The sequence below is a fragment of the Lotus japonicus genome, chromosome 4 (genome assembly GCF_012489685.1).
Source record: "Lotus japonicus ecotype B-129 chromosome 4, LjGifu_v1.2".
Lineage (NCBI taxonomy): Eukaryota > Viridiplantae > Streptophyta > Magnoliopsida > Fabales > Fabaceae > Lotus > Lotus japonicus.
In genome coordinates this window covers 10,883,875-10,904,687 of record NC_080044.1, presented here as the reverse complement: position 1 = coordinate 10,904,687, position 20,813 = coordinate 10,883,875, and the positions used below count along the sequence as shown (strand labels likewise).

The window sequence follows — 20,813 nt, the reverse complement described above, 5'->3', positions numbered from 1 at the left end:
TTGTAAAGAAACTTTTGAGTGTGCCTTTTTTTCTATTATGTAAAGTGGCGGTGCTAAACCGCCACAAACAATTATACATTCAAACAGTCGGAATTATGTAAGTTGTATATAAAAATATCTTTTCTCTCTCATCTACCTCATTCTTTCTCTTTCATTTCTATTATCTTTCTATCATAATAAACAATCTTCAAAATCTACTCTATGTCTCATATTTTTTCTTTCTACTCATCTTCTTTCTCCCTTTTCTATTTCTTTTCTAAACGTAACAATTGTACGAGAATAAAAGTGAGTAATTTTTAGAGTTAAAAATATTAAAATTGACATCAGATGCTAAATATAATATGACAGTTGATCGAGTATCAAATTGACTTATTTGTTCAATTTAATAAAATAAAAGTTAATACCGACGTACGTAGATATAGTGGTATACAGAAAAGTATGTGACAGAGCGAGGATAGGGACACATAGGCACGTCGTGTAGAAGTAAAAGCGAAGAAATAGGCTTCAGAACTATAAATTGAAATTGAAAACAAATGCCAACATAAGCATTAACATTACGACTCTGATCTGTCTTCTTCCATATTTAATTAAAGTAAAATCTAACTACTAATTATTACTCCTACAAACAAAGCCAGTGTTAACTAAGTAAGTGCTCACATTAATAATTAATAATATCTTCGCTGAAAATATGCACCTCCTTCCCTCCCGCACATTCATTCACTCCCTGCAGTAATAACCATAAACACGAAGCACCCACTCTCAGATCTGACACTCTCTGCTTCCACCTTCTCTCTCTCTCTCTCTCTCTCTCTCTCTCTCTCTCTCTCTCTACTGCAACTGTAAGCTCTCTCTCTCTCTCTCTAGAAAATGTGCAAAATCCATTTCAACTTCAATTCGATTTTGACTCTCTTCAATGAAATGAAATGAAATTGCATTTGCTTTTTGTTGTGCTGATTTTCTTTGTTAGATCAACAATGTCTGATTCCTTCTTCATTTCACACTTGCTGTTTTTGGTAATTCGTCCGCTAACCTTTTTCACCGTTATCACACAAGGGACCAGAAATAGAATTTAGGTTTTTCATGCTTGAATGAAACTCACTGTTTTTGCTTTTTAGGTTTACAATTGAACAGCATTTTAGGTAGTTTTTGTTTTGGTAATGGAATTGAACTTGGAATTGGATATGAAATGTGATATATAATGGCATTGTGAAGTGAGACAAGTTAATTGGTGTTGGTCATGAGTTTGATTTCTGGAAAATTTATTTGATGTGTAGAGGCTTATTATAAGTTCATGGCAAGGTCAAGGCAAAAGTTAATAAACCAGGATTCGTCGCTGTCACCTACCGCGGCGAGATCGAGGGAGTTGGATGGTCCGTCGCGATGGGCGGACTACCTTGGACCTGATGTGTCCTCTCCAGTGTCGTCTACCAGCTCCAGGAATTTGTTTCATGATGGACAGTCTCAGGGAAACACACCGTCGTCGCAGTCCGGCAAGGGTCTTAACATGCAGTGGGTTGTCCAGCTCACTGAAGTTGCTGAGGGTCTTATGGCTAAGATGTATAGGTTAAATCAGCTTTTGGATTATCCGGATCCTGTTAATCATGTGTTTTCGGACGGGTTTTGGAAAGCCGGTGTGTTCCCTAACCATCCTAGAGTCTGCGTGTTGCTGTCGAAGAAATTTCCAGAACACTCCAGCAAGTTGCAGATTGAACGCGTAAGAAGTGATGTCTGATATGCTTTACATTTTCAATGTTAATTAAGGTCTCTGTGGTTTTTAATATTTTGGAAGAAAACGAATGCAGATAGATAAGATTGCTTGGGACTCGATGCAAGATCATGCAGAACTTCATTTACAGAGCTTGGAACCATGGGTGCAGGTGCTACTTCTATACTGGTTCTTCCATTTATTCCCCATTCATAAACTGCAAGCAGTTAATTGAAGGTTTTTCAGTTTTCAATTCCAACTGCATGCCCTCATGTTAGATATAGAAGAACCATTCATGTGACTTCATCCTACGACTTAAAACTTTTATGTTAGTTTGATCATGATATAGTGTCAAATTCTCTATGATCACACGCTCTAGATTTTTATTCTTATTGCAACATTTCTTCTCAGTAGAAATAAAATTTCATTGTATGGTTGGATGGACTTGTGCATTATCTACTCTATCGGAAGACGAAAGCATTATTCCAATAGAGACAAGAGTGGTTGACACTACACCAAGAACAAATCTATGGCTTGCGCGCATGAAGACCTAGCTTTCCCAGCCTGAACAGCTAGACCCTGGTCTAACTTTATTCCAAAAATAAGCTCAGCGATGAGGATGATTCTACCCTTTGTAAGGACTAGTTTGGCTATATCTCTAGTTAATGTGAGACCTTAGCATAAAGAAACCAATCCTAAAGAATAATCTAAATTACCTTAAATTCATGATCAATATATTATATCTTTTTATATTATAAGTTAATTAGGGCGATGATTCGAGAGTGAGAGGTCATAGGCTATAAATAGGAGGAAGAGTAAAAAGAGGGTATCTGAGTTATAATTGCTCACGTCTAGTGAGCAATAAGAACGGTCTAGATCCAAAACACTAACGGACGTAGAGCTTTGTAATAACCTAGCCGCTTTTGGTATGATCAGAATCCAATCCCTTTACAAGATAAGCCTTTCCCTTTTATAGTGGATAGGTCTAAACCCTAAACCTGCATCTAGTGGACTTTTGGGACTCGTAATACTCAACACTCGTAATGCCTAATTTCGTCCTAGTAAGTAAATCGCCTAAGTATCCACACTGGTTAACGCTGAAAGACTTCAACTGGTCTCCATGTAGTTCGCCTGCTGAAAGACTCTCGCTACCCAGCTCGCCATCAGGAGCTTCCAGCTCGCCACAACCATAGCCATTTTGAGGGAGGATGCCTCGCCTAAGCTTCTCATGGCATCTTTGCGGACTAAATCGCCTCCTGGGCGGGACGCAATGATTATGAAGGGTCCATCACGTCTGGCTTCAATCTCCGCTTGAGTCTATAATGGCGTCTTTGCGGACTAAATTGCCTCCTGGGCGGACCCAATGATTATGAAGGGCCTGCACAGTCCAGTAATTAAGGACATTTAAGGGGAGCGCTAGTCTCTCAAATACTAGTAACCCTTGTAGTTTCATTTCTATTCTTGAATAAAGTCAGTTTCTGTTCATCTCCTATCCGAATTCCTGTATATATTTTAGAAAGAATATGCATTGTTTTCTGTAGTAACACTACCACAATCCAGATTTTTGGTGTTTTCTGCATAATTTTCTGTTTTTACTGAGAACCATGTACCCCATGGCTGTTTCAAAGGAGTTGTCATCTTCGGCATGGAGTGAGATTTGACAAGCTTGGTGCACTATGAGGGTTCTTGTTATTTCTTTGTCATCTTTTGATTTGAAGAAAGGATACCCGATCCTTCACTTGTACTTTTCTTTTGCTTCTCTCTAATTCTTACTTGTAGTTTTATCCAAAGAAAGTCTGAATAGTCTTGATACGTAGTGCTGAACTTATCCCCAATCTCAACTAATAATCTTGTTAAGTTACAAATTTAGTACAATCAATAGAAGCCCAGCCTAGGTTTATTCGATCAGTACCTAGTATAGTACGATATAAATAATAATTAACACAATGCCCCCAATTCTAACTTTAGAGGTTTCTAGTAAACCAAGCTAGGATCTAGATCTCTGGTGTTTTATGTATATGAAGACAACTTACTTATTCATGAGGAGAACAGCATAAGTTGATTGAAAAATGGTCCATTTTACCTTTATGCTTTGCAGTTATTTTATTTGAAACTTCTATAGTTTATCTTCTGTGTAATGTACCCTTTTATGTGAGTGAAGCAAATGTCATCAGTAAAACATGAGTTTCATAAAAAGATACCTGTCTGTATTCTCCTGCTAACAACTTTGATTGACCTTAATTACATGGATTATTTATAGGTTCTTCTATCTTTGTATTATATGATCTTGATCAATAAAATGGTCTCTATTGGTGCATTTATGTCATCTAAACTTGCTTGTTTATGCCATATCTTTAAGATTTTCGATTTAGCTGCATGTTACCTGAACTCACATGGTAATGATTCTTGTGTTTGCACCAGCTGCTTCTTGACTTGATGGTATTCCGTGAACAAGCCCTGCGACTTATATTGGATCTTAGTAGTACAGTAATTACGTTGTTGGTGAGTCTCAATATTGTTGCTTTCATACAATGCGAATTGCTTTGATGTTACAAGGATCTTGAAACTGGTTTGTACATATAACATATATGAGTGCCTAACCTCCTTCACTTGAGTCTCAAGTTTTGTGGCTTTCAACTGTAGCCACTCATGTTTAGTGGCTAATAAGATGATGAAGTGGGTAGTTCCATAAAAAATTTCCTGAAAAACATTCAACTTTATGAATGTTTCTGAAAATACAAACGTGTCATGTCAATATAAAATAAGAAATGGGGTTTTGTGAATTGTCTCTTTCCCATTTTTATCTGTTCATCTGGAGTTATTCACTTTAGTGAAATAATTTTAATATATGTCTTCAAACTTGAATCAACTATTAAATAATTAGGTTACCTTTCTTGTATATCTCAAATAACTAGGAACAGTGTTTTGCAGCCCCATCAGAATTCTCTCATACTACATGCATTTATGGATCTCTTTTGCTCCTTTGTGCGGGTTAACCTGTTTTCCGAGAAGGCAAGTTAACTTCCTCTCTGATTTTCTTAACTTTATTTTCAATTTTGAAAATGTATTTTTTTTGTTGCTGAGTTATTTTTTTGTTGAACCATATATGAGTGTAATTATTTCCAGAACAATGCATTCTTAGCAGATGCCGAGAAAGATGTTGCTACAGACATATAACCTTCTACATGTAATGTCAAGAAATGAGCGGGACTGTGATTTTTATCATCGGTAGGATATTCTGATAAGTTTAAGTCTTTGTTTGTTTCTGGTAATAATTGAGAGGTGTACATGTGTTCATACACTTACAGGCATAACATGTTGTATAATCTAGTTTCTTTGTAAAAAGACTTTCTATATCCAGAAAATATATTAAGATATTTGCATAAAACATATCTCAAACAAATTCTGAGGAGACATTTTGCTTGTCCATTTATGCATACATGGCTTATGAGTAATGTTACTGAAGCCCAGCCCAAAATAAATAATTAATGGATGGGATTGTTGAGGAGTTGAGTTTCGAAAGATTAAATTGGCATAATAAATCCCTAAGGGATGAAAATTGATACAGTTTGGTGAAAAATGAATTTTATGCCTATTTTAATGCTAAAGTCTTTTTCTGATATATGATTTTTACCTTACGATTATCAGTTAATTTTTTTATTTACTTTTTAGAAAACAAATATTCATTATTTCAATCCTTACATGTTTCTTTCTCTGCTTTACAGCTTGGTTCAGTTCATTGATTCTTATGATCCACCTCTAAAAGGCCTACAGGAAGACCTAAATTTTGTGAGCCCTCGTATTGGAGAGGTTAATATTATCCTTTTAAGTATAACTTTGATACAAATAATAGTTAAATACATATTTAAAGATAATGAGGACGTTTTCTAGTTGTCTAACTAATTCTTTTTCTTCAGGATTCTGTCTTTTCATGAGTTGGTATAGCCTTCATATTTGTAGCTTTTCAAAAGTTAAAACCTAGACCTAGAGTGTTCAGTTGTTAATTAAAAACTGACATTAGAATAACTTCTTCTTCCAGGTGCATTATGATTTTTGTCCAAGATAAACTGACAAAACCAGTTAATAATGTTTTCAATGAATAAAAATGTCTTCTAATGCAGCAAAAGAATATTGAAAATTTATCTCTGTTTTTTATGCTACACGTGATATCCTCGTCTGTGATTGCCAGAATCAATTATCCGAAAGTTACAGCTATTAGGCCAAGATACAAGAATATTTTTTATATTATAAGCCTAATGGGATCCTTACATGCGAGTCCTTTGGGCTTTGAAGTGTTAAAATTCAGCTTCTTATTTGAAGAATGGGGGTAGCAAAGAGTGACTAGACCACTTGATCATAGAAGCTTTGATACCTAACCATATACTAATTATCTCAAGTTTAAACTGTTAGGTCAAGCACAGATGTTTTTTATATTATATATGTCTAAAATTAATGAATACATTTCTTAGTTAATTTCCATTATAGGTGAATGCTTGTATTTGAAAGCTTTTTAATATATTGTCATTCAAGGTTTCTTTCAGGTACTAGAAGCTGTAGGCCCTATAATATTTCTATCAACAGACACTAGGAAACTTAGAAATGAGGGGTTTTTAAGTCCATATCACCCTCGGTATCCAGATATACTCACTAATTCTGCTCATCCGCTGGTAACGTTCATTTTTTTGAACCATGTTGATATTGACTTCTTGAATAGATAGCTGTGTACTATAACTATACTGATTTTCTTTTCGTCACCAAACGCTGCAGAGAGCACAAGATCTAGCAAATGTAACTGCATATCGAGAATGGGTGTTATTTGGGTATCTTGTCTGCCCTGATGAGCTGCGTCGTGTCACTAGCATTGATATTGCTTTGGTATATAATCCATGCTTGTATAACTGTAATCATCTACATATTAAAAAAGTTTCTATTTGAATTTTCCATATATGGAGTGTACTACAATTGTTTGCATTTGCTCAGGGAAAACCCAAAAATATTAATATAATTATTGAAACAAGAATTGAATGTTGCATAGCATATTCTCTGAAATATATAAACCATAAAGCAGTATGCCAACCATGTACAGTAGTACTAGTGGAAGATAAAAATACAGAGAAAGGGCCTATGTGTGGTCCTATTCCTTATGCAGGTACTGATGATCCTGAAGTGTGAATACACCAGTGGGGATTATTTATCTTTCTTTTCTTGGGGTGTATGTCAGTATAATTATATATGCAAGACAAAGAAACAGAAAATTGCACCATAAAAGAAGATGAGAAGGAAAATATGAAATATGAGCTTCACAAGGGGGATATCTTTTTGAGGAAGAAACATATTCTGAGCTTCAAGTTAAAGAATTATTTTAATATTAACATAATTCTTAGAAACAGTATAAGTTAAAAATAGTGCTGCTAAGGCAGAAGCTTGTTTGATGAGAATGCTATGGAAAAACTGAGCTTGGCTTTAAGACAATGGCTTGGGTAAGCCTTTCAAGGGGTATGGAGGTTGATGCATATCAGTATTCGAGAAAGAAACAGTGTAAAATTTTGTTCTTGATTTCTGCGATACCTTTACCAAGTGGTTTAATTTGAGCATTGAAACTTGCGTTGTTCTTTCACTTCAGATAAAATGATACTCTTTCACACTAGTCATTCAACGTTGTGACGATTAAAACAGTGTATTAGATTGAAACTATGTGGATTGGTTATTATGCTGAGTTTACTTCCTAATTTCTGTTTGCTGATGGAATTTCAGGTTGTATTGAAGGAGAATCTAGTCCTCACATTATTCAGAGATGAGGTACAGTTTTTTCTATTTGTTTTGGAACAGTGTCTTTTAATTGCAGTAGTTGATAAATTTCTAATCATAAACATACAGTACATACTTTTGCATGAGGATTACCAGTTGTACGTTCTGCCTCGGATATTAGAATCCAAGAAGATGGCAAAATCTGGGCGTACTAAGCAAAAAGAAGCGGATTTGGAATATAATGTTGCGAAGCAGGTTGAGAAAATGATAAGGTATATTCAGAATTCCTGTTTAAATATATGTACAGAGAGAACGAGTGAGGCCAAAATAGTCAAATATAGTGACTTGTACATGATTAATCAATTTGCAATTTTCAGTGGTTTTGTGACTGAAATCTAAATGGCTTAATCAATTTACATTAGTACTTCTGAATTCCTGTTCAGGTACTGGACATGGCTTGATTATTTATAGAAAATTATATACTATAGTATCGCTACTAGCTACAACCCATTTGGTAACTGGTTTGTATAATAGTATGATGTGGTGTACCATTTTTAAGTTTTCAGTGTGTTTTTTAGGGTAAGGAAGTGTTTGATTTGGCATTATGGAATTTTTATTGTATAGGGTTCAGTGATTTTCTAGGTTCTTTATGGAGTTTGACTGTTTATTATTTCTGTGGGATGTTGCTCAGTGTGGGCACAAAGTATGTTAGGTCTATCATACAAAATATGATGAGGACGTGGAAGGTGTTAATTCTAGAATTCAAGTAAGAGGGATGTAATTGGGAAAACCTTTCGGTGTGATTTGTGGCAGAAAAGTTCCACTTAAGCTTATAGGAAAGTCTAACGACACAGCTATAAGACATGAATTGTTGTATGTGACTTAGTGTTAGGTGGTAAGGCACCAACAAGAAAGTTCACTCAGTGTCGTAGCAATGAAAATGTTATGCTGAATGAATGGTTACACTAAACGAGGTAGAATCGAGAACACAATCATTAGAGAGAAAATTGAGGTAGCTCCTAGATGAAATTTTAGGGTTTAGTTTAGTGGTGACAAGTGACAACATACTGCGGGTCAGCAGCACTGTTAGCAGTTGGAACCCCAAAATACAGGGATAAGAACAAAAGTACTAAAAAAGTTAGGTTATTAAGGATCATCTATGTTGCTTGTTGGGGAAAGAATGCCATTAGTACAAACAGAGTTTCAAACGTTGGGGAACTCAACATCAGAATGGTGATAGGTGAGGTCTCAGAGGATGATACCGCTTAGATACCATGATGAAATTATAGTGTTTGGTCTTTTAGTATAGAAATAGTAAAAGGAATCCAAAGAATATTGATATAATATATTGAGTGTAATTTTATAAACAACAAAACACTTACCTTAGTCGGAAGACCTTTAATTCTAGTCAAATAGGGAAACTAATTAAGACTTATATTCCTAATTAAATAAGAAAATTAAGGAAGTAAGGAAATAATCCTAAAGGCTAATATCAAACTTATCTTAAATTACTTTGAGATGTGATCAAGATAATGTAAGATACTCCCATCCAAGGTATGATCATGATATTACGAGATTTTTATTTTTTTATATTCTAAAACACCCATAAAAGATGGATGGTACAGTCTCGTTTTAGCTGGCTTGACTCTGGACATGTATGGATTTGACTCGTAGAAGCACCGGTAAGGAGAGTTGACCTAATGGGGGATAGTTCAATAATTAGAGTTAGAGGAAGACTAAGAAAAGTTATAGATCAAACAATGAAGAGATATTTAGAGGTAAACAGTTTATCTTTGAACTTTGTGCACAACTGGGCATTAACACACTGATTGATACATCTAGCTGAGCTGAACTCAGCTAATGGGAAAAAACTTGGTTATTGATTTTTCATTCTCATTCATCATATCTGGTCCTTTGGTCTTCCTTGTACATTTTACTTTGAACAAATGTTAATGGTATTATTACAATTGACTGTGATAGTCACAACATGATTGAATTTTCAGTGAAGTGCATGAGCAAGCAATATTATCTTGTGATGCCATACATCGTGAAAGGAGAATTTTACTGAAACAAGAGATTGGGAGAATGGTGCTGTTTTTTACTGATCAGCCCAGTCTACTGGCCCCTAACATCCAGGTGTCTTTTCTTTTGGCATTTTGATACTTAAAAATTGGCGTGCGTGACATTTATTGCTTAAACTTCTGTTATCTTTTCATGTATATATGTTCTACGTTCATTTATACACAAGTGCATGTTATTACTTCTCTTTTGGGGTTTCATATCATTAAGAGAATTTAATTCTTTGGAAAAATGACAAGAAATGAACTCCAGAGAATAGTTTAAGAATAAGTGATTACACAATTTGGGAATATTGTTCCAAGGGCGGTTAATGAGTCACCACTTATGTATTTAATTGACTAGTTGGTTAATTGTTCCTAAATAATATTTTACAATATGTTCCTTCCCTTATTTTTTATAATTTTCTATTTTCATTAGCATGTTCTTGTTGTCATAATTATGTGATTTCAGTTTGCAATTTGCTTTTGAAACTTCTGTTTGTTGTCTGATGATGATGATAGTTTTCCTTCTGTTCATACCTTATCATTGTTACTGCTTTTTGAGTTATTTCCCCTCCTCTCCCCTCCTATGAACCAAACATGATAAATATTAAAATCCCTCCCCTCTCCTCCCCTCCATTGAACCAAACACACCCTTATGGTCCTAAGGTAAACTTCAGAAAAAGTTAGCATTCCTATTATATTATCTTCTTTAAGTAAAGTCTCAATTTACTAGTGATGAAGAGCACACCTTTTATTCTTATATTTTGTTAGTTTATAGTTTGTTGAAGTCCAGCATGTGTTGAGAAGCGTAAATAAACATAAAAGTTCGCCTCATTCAAAATGACTCTGATCCTCTCTTTACTATAATACATGTCAGCAATGATTTATTTGAAACAAAAAATGAACAATCCGCATATCTTATAAAGAAATATGTATACTATAGTACTAAATAACATGTGAAGAAAGGTCTTCCTTTGTTCTTAACCAATCTGTTTGAAACATGCACAAGCTAATGATTATGCTCTAGCTCATGCATGTGAGAAACGAATCAAACTGCACTGAGGCCAAATAATTTGCAAACATTGCCGTTTATTTACGGTCCTCCTTTTGCTTGTTGAAAAGAATACATTGGTGTACTTAGATGTTACAGTTAGTTAGTGAAGCTTATAAGCTTCATGTACAGTCCTAAACTTCACTGTTGGCTCATTATGGTATATCCAATATTCCAATTATGTTTCTCTTTCTTGGGAATTTGAGCTTAGTACTATACTTACTTTATTGCTTTGGAATCGGTTCTGTATTTTTTTATTCTTTTTTTATATTTTCATGTTTCTTCAACTTCTTCAAAATAAAATCTTGATGAGAGGACTGGTATGTTTTCTGCAGATGGTGTTTTCTGCCTTGGCTTTAGCGCAATGTGAAGTGATCTGGTTTTTCCAACATGTAGGAGTTGCATCGTCAAAGTCTAAAACTACTCGTGTGGTACCAGTGGACATAGTATGCATTTATTTCATTATTCTATCATTGGCTTTTTATTCCCTAATCAATGCTCCTTTGTAAACAAATGATTGAATTATGGCTTACTGAAACTATTTACTATTATACCACTTTTTATTGGCAGAGATCTGTCATTATGTGAAAAACTCTGATTATGTGTTTTCTGATTTCCTTTTATTGTATTGTGTATGTTAAGGCAGTTTACCTGACTATAAATTTCACGATTTTTTGCAGGATCCAAATGATCCAACCATTGGATTTCTGTTAGATGGAATGGACCATTTATGTTGCTTGGTGCGCAAATACATTGCAGGTTTGATTGACTTTATGTATAATAATTTCTCCCATGGTGAGGGAATAAGCTATTAAATAATATTTTTAATTTTTGTCAAATAATGCTAAAATGCTTCCTTCAGTGAAATATTCATTGAAAGCAATATAAATTTTACTTTCAAGGTGCTAGAGCCTCTCATATATTCCTTAAATTATACACTTCAATTTCCTTATTCTGAATTTTTAATTTGAAATTGTGTATTGATTTTTAGTTTTTTACTAAGAGGCTGGGGGCACCATTAAAGATGTTTGTATTCTGCTCTAACCTGGTGGACAAAAGGGTTGCATTGCATCTATATTCTAAAATAATGTTTTAAGCTTTTGGCCTCCTTGATTTTACCAAAATCTATACAATGAACCAAGAAAGGCTGTTCTAACGTGCCCCGCACACCGATTCAGTATAACTAAAGTTCTTCTATTTTTTTAAAACAGAACTCTCATACCCACCACTTGTGGTGCATATCATTTAATGTTGTAAGATTGTAAAAAACCGCTATGATCTCTTGTGGAGCCTTTGGCTACTTGTCAATACTCATAGTTCTAATGATAAACATCAGGAGAAATCACTGGTTTTGGAGCTGTGGAATATGAAACAGATGAAATTGATGAAAACAAATTCCTGAGAGCTTGACTATCACTAATAATGATCTGTGCTTCAAATTAATGCATGCGTGATGCGTCATGATGAACAATCTATCCCAATAGCTTAAGTTGTTAGGTGAAGACATTTAAGTGGTTTTATTTATATTATATTTGTAACATGCTACCGAATGCAAGGGCCCCTTAGGCTTGAATCGTAGACTTCGATACCATGTCATGATGAACTAACTATCTCAATAGCTTAAGCTGTTGGCTGAAGAGTACACATGAATAGTTTTATATTGTATATCTTACAACATACTTTTTTTTTAATTCTAATTATAGTCGATGATTTGTTTGCTTTATTTGCAAGAGTTAAGTACTACACTAGACAATTATCAAATCGCGATTGAAATTGTGAATTGTCAAGTTAATTTTGAATCATGAATCGTATTGAATTGTAGGATTCAGAAGTATTATAAAAATTGTTAAAATATATCATATAAATGATGTAGTAAGCTTATATTAGGATTTCATAAAACAATTTAAGAAGCCGAAAAATCAAAATCTAAGTTTGTATAATACTATAATATCACAAGTCAAAATGAAAATAGAGCAAAAGTATAGCCAAATAAGTTACGAATAGAGTGAGCAAGTCATTGTCTGAAAGTCCCTATGTGAGCAAGTGATTGAGTGTTTGTGTGAGGCTCGTATTCTAGAAGAACTAAAGCAGAGCAATAAAATAGCTAAACAAGGTGTATTTATTTTACATTATTAGCTAAGTCCATCAAGTGGGAAAAGACTCTAGTGGTAGAGGTGGTGGTTGACTTTTATTTGATGAGAATTGGTGAAAGAAAAGCTACAAGAAATAAGAAATTTCAAATTGTTGAATCATGCAATTCTTATCTGTGATATGAGTCGCACTGATTGATGTATGAATCGCACGATTTCGAGTCATTTGTGGTTCATCGCACCATATTAATCATTGGCTTGCTTATCTGTATCGAACTGTAAGATTCGAATTTGTGAGTCATGCGATTTTAATTACTATGCTACAATAGTGTTCCTGTCTCCTTTTATTAGTTTTTCGTGGATATTTTGGATGTTGAACACAGTTTCATTTTATTGCAGCAATCCGAGGTTACTCATTGTCGTATCTTTCATCCTGTGCTGGAAGAATTCGGTTTTTACTGGGTACCCCTGGAATGGTGGCTCTTGATATAGATGCTTTTTTGAAAGGACTTCTTCAGCAAATCGTCCACCACCTTGAAAACCTTCCAAAACCACAGGGTGAAAATGTATCTGCTATCACTTGCGATCTTTCGGTACGTGGGACATGCACACAGGCTGTTTTCTAAGATCTTGAACTTGTAAAATGTATCCCTTTTGAATATTACAGTTCATTATGAACTCTGATAACTTTCGTGGAAGTTATCTCATTCAATATTGCATGTGCTTATCATTTTTCTTATAAAATAGTGAAGTCATGCGAGTTTCTGAGGCATGCAAAGATTGTATGTTCATTATAGCTCTTTTAGGGTCAGAACCTTAGTTTGTAGTTTATCTGCCCATCCTTCTATCTTTAGTCTTTCATAGTTATTAGCAATCTAATGATTGAGTACACTCAACACATGCTAACCGTAATTTCAGGATTTTCGCAAGGATTGGCTTTCAATTTTATTGATAGTCACATCTTCCCGTTCATCTATAAACATTAGGCACTTGGAGAAAGCTACAGTTTCCACTGGCAAAGAAGGCTTGTTATCAGAGGGGAATTCTGCGTACAATTGGTCCAGGTATTGCTATTCTGATACTCTTGAGTAATTCAATAATCCAATGTTGATCTTCAAGTTGAGGCTGAGATTTTTGTTTTTAGAAGGAAATAGCACGGGATGTTCATATTAATCCCTCTTTAAACTGGTTTGCACTTCCCCCGCTCCCCATCCCTTTTCCATTTCAAACAAAAGTTTAAGATATAAGGGAGAAAAGGACTTACCAGCACACCTGTCTTGCCAATCCGCAGGGCTGCGTTGTCTTTTTGTGCCCAGTGCTTTCCATTTATCAATCTATTTCCTTGTTTAAGGGTCCATTGATTTATCTTCAGACCTGCTAAATAGGAAACTAACCTATCAAGGGAGTGTAAATCTTCACGCAGATGAACTTAATTTTGTAAGGATTGAATTATGCTAGATGTTTGCCGGAAATTTCATTCTTTCTACCTTATATTTGATTGAGTTGATTTTAGCCTACTTGTTTGTTAAACCTATGATCTCTTAAGATGTTAGTTTGTCAGATATCTATAAAGACTGGTCCCTATCCTTTTGCTGCGCAGAAAGATGTCTTACAAGTCTTGTATTCTCATTTATGAAGTTATTTGATATATATTACTACTTGTGCGCCCTAATGCCGTATTATGTTTTGGGCTTATGATTTGTGTTGTGTTACTCACATGTAATGTGCGTCTTAAAAACATTTACCCGAGCTTAAAAATTGAGTTAGTGCTGCCTGACAATTTTTTCTTTTCTCTCTCTCTCTTTTTTTAAAAGAGAGAGAGAGAGAGAGAGAGAGAGAGAGAGAGAGATGGTATCATGTTTTGATTGTACTGAAATGTACTGAAAAAAATTAGAAACTAACGAGATATGGTATCATGTTTTGATGCAGATGTGTTGATGAATTGGAATCCGTACTTTCAAAGCATGGCAGTCTTAGGAAGCTCTACTTTTACCACCAGCATCTCACGGCAGTGAGTTTCCTGATTCATTATCAGCTAATTCATTTGCTTATTTCTCTAGAATGATGGCTAATTTTGTGCTGTGACTGTAGGCTTATTGTTTAAATTCTCAATTCTAGTTGTCATTGTTTTTCATTTTAAATGCCAAACTATGTTACTATAATAGGTTTTTAGAAACACAATGTTTGGTCCAGAAGGACGTCCTCAACATTGCTGTGCTTGGCTTGGGATTGCTAGTAGTTTTCCGGAGTGTTCATCTCCCATTGTTCCAGAAGAGGTAAGAACAAATCTGTCCAAGCTGTTTTATTCTATGAATTGTCGAGTATTGACCAAAGTTCTGAAACCATTAACTGCTCATTGTGATGGAGCTATCCAATGCTTTCTTTTTTATTGTGGGGCTGCTTTGTTTTGCTTCTATGATGAAGAGTTGATCTGCAAAATTTTGATTGCCATCTTTCATTTATGTTAATATTTTTTATTTATTGAAAGCGAAGAATCATTTTATTAGAAAAATAGATAGAATCTAGGATGCACAGATACGAGTATGGTACAGATACGGACGGTAAGGTAAGGGATATGGGATTTAAAAAAAAAAAGGTACGGGTACACTAGACCCGAGATCTTCTTTTTACTCGATAATTTTTGTATGGTACTTAATGGCTGAAGTTATTTATGGAGTTGTATACAAAGCCATTGATACCCACGTAATCCTCCCCCCCCCCCAAAACATTCTTCTTCTAATTAGAATGTAAAGAAATTAGAAACCCAAAGTCATTGACAACACCTATGTATGCTACCTGAACAACAAAAATTAGAACAAAAATCTAAAGATTCTAAACAACAAATTGACAAACTAAAATCAGAAAAATAAGCCTGGAACCACAAGCTGTGAAGAAAGGAACAAAACAATCTTGAAGGAGACAATACACAGCAAGCAAGTAACCATGAATTGCAAGTGGTGGATGACTGGGCAGATCGGTGGGAGTGGTATAAGCAGCAGATGACAGGGCGTCGTGGCTATGAGTGGTGGAGGAAGAGCTTAGGGCATCTTGAGTCGCATGGAAGCTGCTGCTGTGAAGGAGACACTTCTGTGAACGGCGGACACCGGACTGCAGTCACAAGGCAGAGGAATCAGCGACCGAGTATTGGTGGACAGACAAGCGGCTGCTGCGGGAGGCTAGAGCCTGTATTTTTTATGTGAAATCTAAGAGGGCTCGAAAAAACTCAAGTCCCCAAGGAGTACCCATTATATATATATATATATATATATTTTAAATTTTATTCTGGTAAGTACCCACACATACCCAACGCTTACCGTGTGGTACCTGTATGCGATATATTTCAACGTGCCCATTCTTTACCAGATAGAGCTAATGGTATACATGGATCTGTTTGAAAATGGATGGTTCAAATTTGAGAGGCTTTATTTAACTTTTGCATCTAGAAATATGTTTTTATGTCTTCAATTTCGATGATATTGAATCCTGAAATGTTCTGTTTTAGATTACATGGTCAGTGTGTTCTGATGTCATTGGAAATCCAAAATTCTCGTCACATCATTGGTCCAGAGTATAAAGAATGGCACTACCTTTTAGAAAAATAAAACCTCATATTGACTTAAAGATTGCATAAACTTCCTTTCACTACTGCCTGATTGATCATACGTGCATGAGATAGCAAGATATGGGAAATTTGAATATAGGTGGTCAATGTATTTTTTGTTGCAAGTAGGTTACAAAAATTGGCAGGGATGCTGTTCTCTACGTTGAATCTCTGATTGAGTCCATCATGGGAGGATTGGAAGGATTAATAAATATTCTTGACTCTGAAGGAGGATTTGGCGCCCTAGAGAATCAGGTAAATACTTTTAGTTAACAAGTTTACTTCATTTCTGAAAAACTAACTTTCAGATTTCATCAGCTTTTTCCAGAGCAAGCGGCTTCACATCTGAATTATGCATCAAGAGTTGCCATTCCATCATATAAATCTCCAAAAGGGACTGCTGGTGTTCCCTTACCTGGCCATGAAAGTTATCCTGAAAATAATAATTCTATCAAAATGTATGTCATAATAATAATTCCATGCTAGATGTAAATGTGTGACCACATAACTATGGCTCTTAATATTTCAGCTCTTACTATTGACAGGTTAGAAGCTGCAATGCAGAGGTTGACCAATTTGTGCTCAGTTTTAAATGATATGGAGCCTATTTGTGTTTTAAATCATGTCTTCGTTCTGAGAGAGGTTTGGGATTGATTTTCTTTTTCTTCCTCTTATCTTTTCCTCTTTATGATGTTTACTTATCTATTGAGAACAGTCTAGATATACTAATCAGAGTATCAGTGGCATAGAGTTTCCTAGTAAGAGACCTGTGATTTGATGGGTACTTGTCCTCCTGGGGATGTGTTGTAGCATGGTATAGTTCCAATTAAATAAATTGAAGTAGTAAATAGATGTCTTGGTTGCTTTAGTTGAATATGAATAATGAATATTTTCTGTGCATTCCAGTCATATTTTGTACTCTATTTAATTACTAAGTTGATAAAAGGTTTAGGGATTAAGATCTGCTAACTAAGGAAACTAAGATAAGATCAAATCTAAATAAAATCATTATAAAATCTGAAAACTCCCCGTCAAGGTGGAGCAAGATACCATTTGCCTTCTAGTACCTTGGTGACTCCCACTTCACTGCTGTCATTCTGCCCCCATCATGTAAGAATTTGAACCTTGCTCCCTAGCCCTCTCAGGTATCCCTTCTTCCATGAATGCCTCATATGTTCTGTCAACTCTTGGATAATAGATTCACATGACCCCCACATCACAACATACAATGTAATAATAATAACTTGCAAGCTGATAAAATCTTACCTGTAAAACCGTATCCAGATGATGATAATAATAACTATGTAATTACTTGGATTTGTCACTCTATAATAATAATGATTGAAGGAATGAATTTGGAAAGCCAAAATGCATATACAATTTGCTGATAAGAAATCAAAGGAGTAGATATACAGATAGATATCTATGATCTCTTATGTAGATGTTTTTATGTTATACATTCCTAGTTAATGATTTTCTCGTTGATTGTTATCAATGCTGTTCTTTATTGCTAAAGTGCATCACTCATTTTAGAGAATTCAAATCTGACACTAGTTCTTGTAGCTCAAGTAATGAATCAACCTAGGAATTCAAATCTGACACTAGTTCTTGTAATTGTTTAACACCTCAAGCTATTTGTGCAGTACATGAGAGAATGCATTCTTGGCAATTTCAGAAGAAGATTGCTTGGTGTTCTGAAAACTGATAATGATCTTCAGCGGCCCTCTGTTCTGGAATCACTGATTCAGAGGCATGTTAGCATTATGCATCTTGCTGAGCAGCACATCAGCATGGACATCACTCAGGGTATTCGTGAAGTACTGCTTTCAGAAGCCTTTTCAGGGCCAGTTTCTTCTCTACACTTGTTTGAGAAGCCAACAGACCAGCATACAGGATCGGCCACTGAATCTGTATGCAATTGGTATATTGAAAACATAATCAAGGATGTATCAGGTGCTGGAATATTGTTTGTTCCAATTCATAAATGCTTCAGGAGTACAAGGCCTGTTGGTGGATATTTTGCAGAATCAGTCACTGATCTCAGAGAACTGCAGGCCTTTGTACGTATTTTTGGTGGCTATGGAGTAGACCGGCTAGACAGAATGCTAAAAGAACATACAGCTGCTCTTTTAAATTGCATTGACACCACATTGCGATCAAATCGTGATGTGCTAGAAGCAGTTGTTACCAGTTTGCATGCTGGTGATAGAATTGAAAGAGAAGCGTCTATGAGGCAAATAGTTGATCTGGAAACTGTGATTGGCTTTTGTGTTCAAGCTGGCCTAGCCCTGGCTTTTGATAGGCTACTAGCTGAGGCTTCTGGTGCCATACTTGAAGAAGGCGCTCCCTTGATACATTCACTGCTAGCTGGGATGGTTAAGCATCTACCTGATGGAGTACCAGAAAAGGAAGAGATCAGGAGAATGAGATCAGTAGCAAATACTGCAGGTGTTGTAAGTGATCATGATTCAATTTGGGTAAGATCAATTTTAGAGGAAGTTGGTGGTGCAAGTGATGGGTCATGGAGCTTGTTACCTTACTTATTTGCCACGTTCATGACATCTAATATTTGGTCCACAACAGCATTTAATGTTGACACAGAGGGTTTTAGTAACAATATCCATTGCTTGGCAAGGTCAGTTTGTTATCTTTCAGCTGAAATTACTAATGTTAAGTATCTGTAAACACTGTGGAGCTTAACTTAATACTTTACAATGATTTGAAGTTTTTGTTTGCATGCTTATAATTTGGCCCCATGTCATTGGATTAACTCCTATCTAGTAATTATGCGGTGATTGAGCTGGAAATTATTCATTTATGTAGTGTTTTGATGCCATCGTGTAAATTTATTTTTGACACCATTTGTCTCACTAACAATGTAATACTTCCGGGCAGGTGCATTTCTGCAGTAATTGCCGGAAGTGAGTTTGTCAGATTGGAACGTGAATATCAGCATCGACAATCTTTAACAAATGGGCATGCCGAGGGAATGGATCCTGAATTAGCAAGTCATACGTCAGCTGAAGCAAGTATCAAGTCCACGCTGCAGTTATTCGTGAAATTCTCTGCAGAGATCATACTGGATTCTTGGAGTGAAACACAAAGGTAAAATACATATGATTTTTGCTTAAATCACAAATGGTTGTTTACTATATACACTCATATTAATTAGGTAGGATAATGCTGCCATATATTATGGCAGAATTTCATCTGTGGCTCCACATAAACTTTTTTTCCCTTTCACTTTGTTGATTCCTCTAAGATGCGTTATGTTTGGATTTATGTGCAGAGCTCATCTTGTTGCCCAGCTCATCTTCCTAGACCAGCTTTGTGAGATTTCACCATACCTTCCACGAAGCTCACTGGAAACCCATGTTCCCTACGCCATTCTCCGTTCAATATACAGCCAATACTATGCAGACACTCCATCCACTCCATTGGCAATGCTGAATGCATCACCGCGTCATTCACCAGCTATACTGCTAGCGCATGCTTCTCCTGGGCTGAGGCATCCTCGTGGAGACTCCACACCACCGTATTATGGCAATGATTCCGGATACTTCAAAGGCGGCTCATCATCACATAGTCAGGAGCACCTCTATGATGCTGATATTGGCAGCATAAGAAACACTCGTCGTTCCGGGCCATTGGATTATAGTGCAAGCCGTAACAGGGTCAAATCTGTTGAAGGCTCAACTTCTGGGAGTACTGGGCCTAGTCCACTTCCTAGATTTGCAGTATCTAGATCTGGTCCATTAGCATATAAGTAGTGATTGAAATACCCATCATGAGCTGGTAAATTATTCATCTCTTGTTAGTGATAAGTTGTTCATAACCATAAATCATTCAGCAGGTTCCCACAGATATTAGCAATATGTATATGACACTGAAGGGTCCTTTTGTAGTCACCTAGATAGTTTAAGGCCCCTTTTTCGGAAGAGTTTATCTTATAGTTTGAGCCTTTCTGCAAGAGTTTGTGTAAATAGCTTATGACTTGTCTATAAGCTGTTTTGAGTTTATTTCATAAGCTGCTCAGAATAGGTTATGGATAAGCGTTTATGCCTTCCTATAACCTATTTTGAGCTTATTTCAATAAGCTTCTCCAGTTCTCCAAAGCATTTACTCAAGCATTGATTATTATTAGTGCTTAATTAAGATGTTCATCCAAATGCACCTTAAATCAATGCCATATATGTAAGAACCAAGTTTGCATTTTTTTATCCCCTGCTCATTTAGCGAAAAGTTTCACGTAGTATGTACTATGCAGGAAGAGGCGTTCTGAATTTATCAACTGTTTAGTAATCATATTTGCTTATAAGAAATACATTATAGCACCACCTGTTTAAGATTGCAAAGCCAGAAAGTTACTACTTTGTTAGCACGTCCTCTTTCAACTTTTTATTTTCCAAAACAGGTATAATTTTTTTTAAAGATTTTTGATAATGCAGATGTGTTTTTTTTTTCGTTTATGGGAGAAGCTGCTACTTGATTTATTTTGTAGTTTTGCAAACTTTTTATTTATTTATTTTACATTACAATCTATATTAAAAAAATTAGT

General features: G+C 35.5%; 1 protein-coding gene across 2 annotated transcripts; it reads left to right on the top strand.

Moving 5' to 3' along the window:
• Positions 1–666: 666 nt before the first annotated feature.
• Positions 667–20,475, top strand: LOC130714745 (protein NAP1). Of its 2 annotated transcripts, XM_057564688.1 has the most exons (24): positions 668–839; positions 1,275–1,714; positions 1,803–1,877; positions 4,127–4,207; positions 4,637–4,717; positions 4,851–4,933; positions 5,431–5,515; positions 6,247–6,372; positions 6,473–6,580; positions 7,460–7,504; positions 7,583–7,725; positions 9,457–9,589; positions 10,900–11,010; positions 11,245–11,323; positions 13,054–13,247; positions 13,573–13,718; positions 14,584–14,665; positions 14,820–14,930; positions 16,385–16,510; positions 16,574–16,713; positions 16,801–16,897; positions 17,899–18,890; positions 19,151–19,360; positions 19,545–20,475. In XM_057564688.1, the coding sequence occupies exons 2-24, from the start codon at positions 1,292–1,294 to the stop codon at positions 20,023–20,025; spliced, it is 4,152 nt and encodes a 1,383-aa protein (XP_057420671.1). In that variant the 5' UTR covers positions 668–839; positions 1,275–1,291; the 3' UTR covers positions 20,026–20,475. The 2 variants fall into 2 exon arrangements, with proteins under 2 accessions (XP_057420670.1, XP_057420671.1); XM_057564687.1 differs by having other exon boundaries at positions 667–839; positions 7,460–7,725.
• Positions 20,476–20,813: the final 338 nt, after the last annotated feature.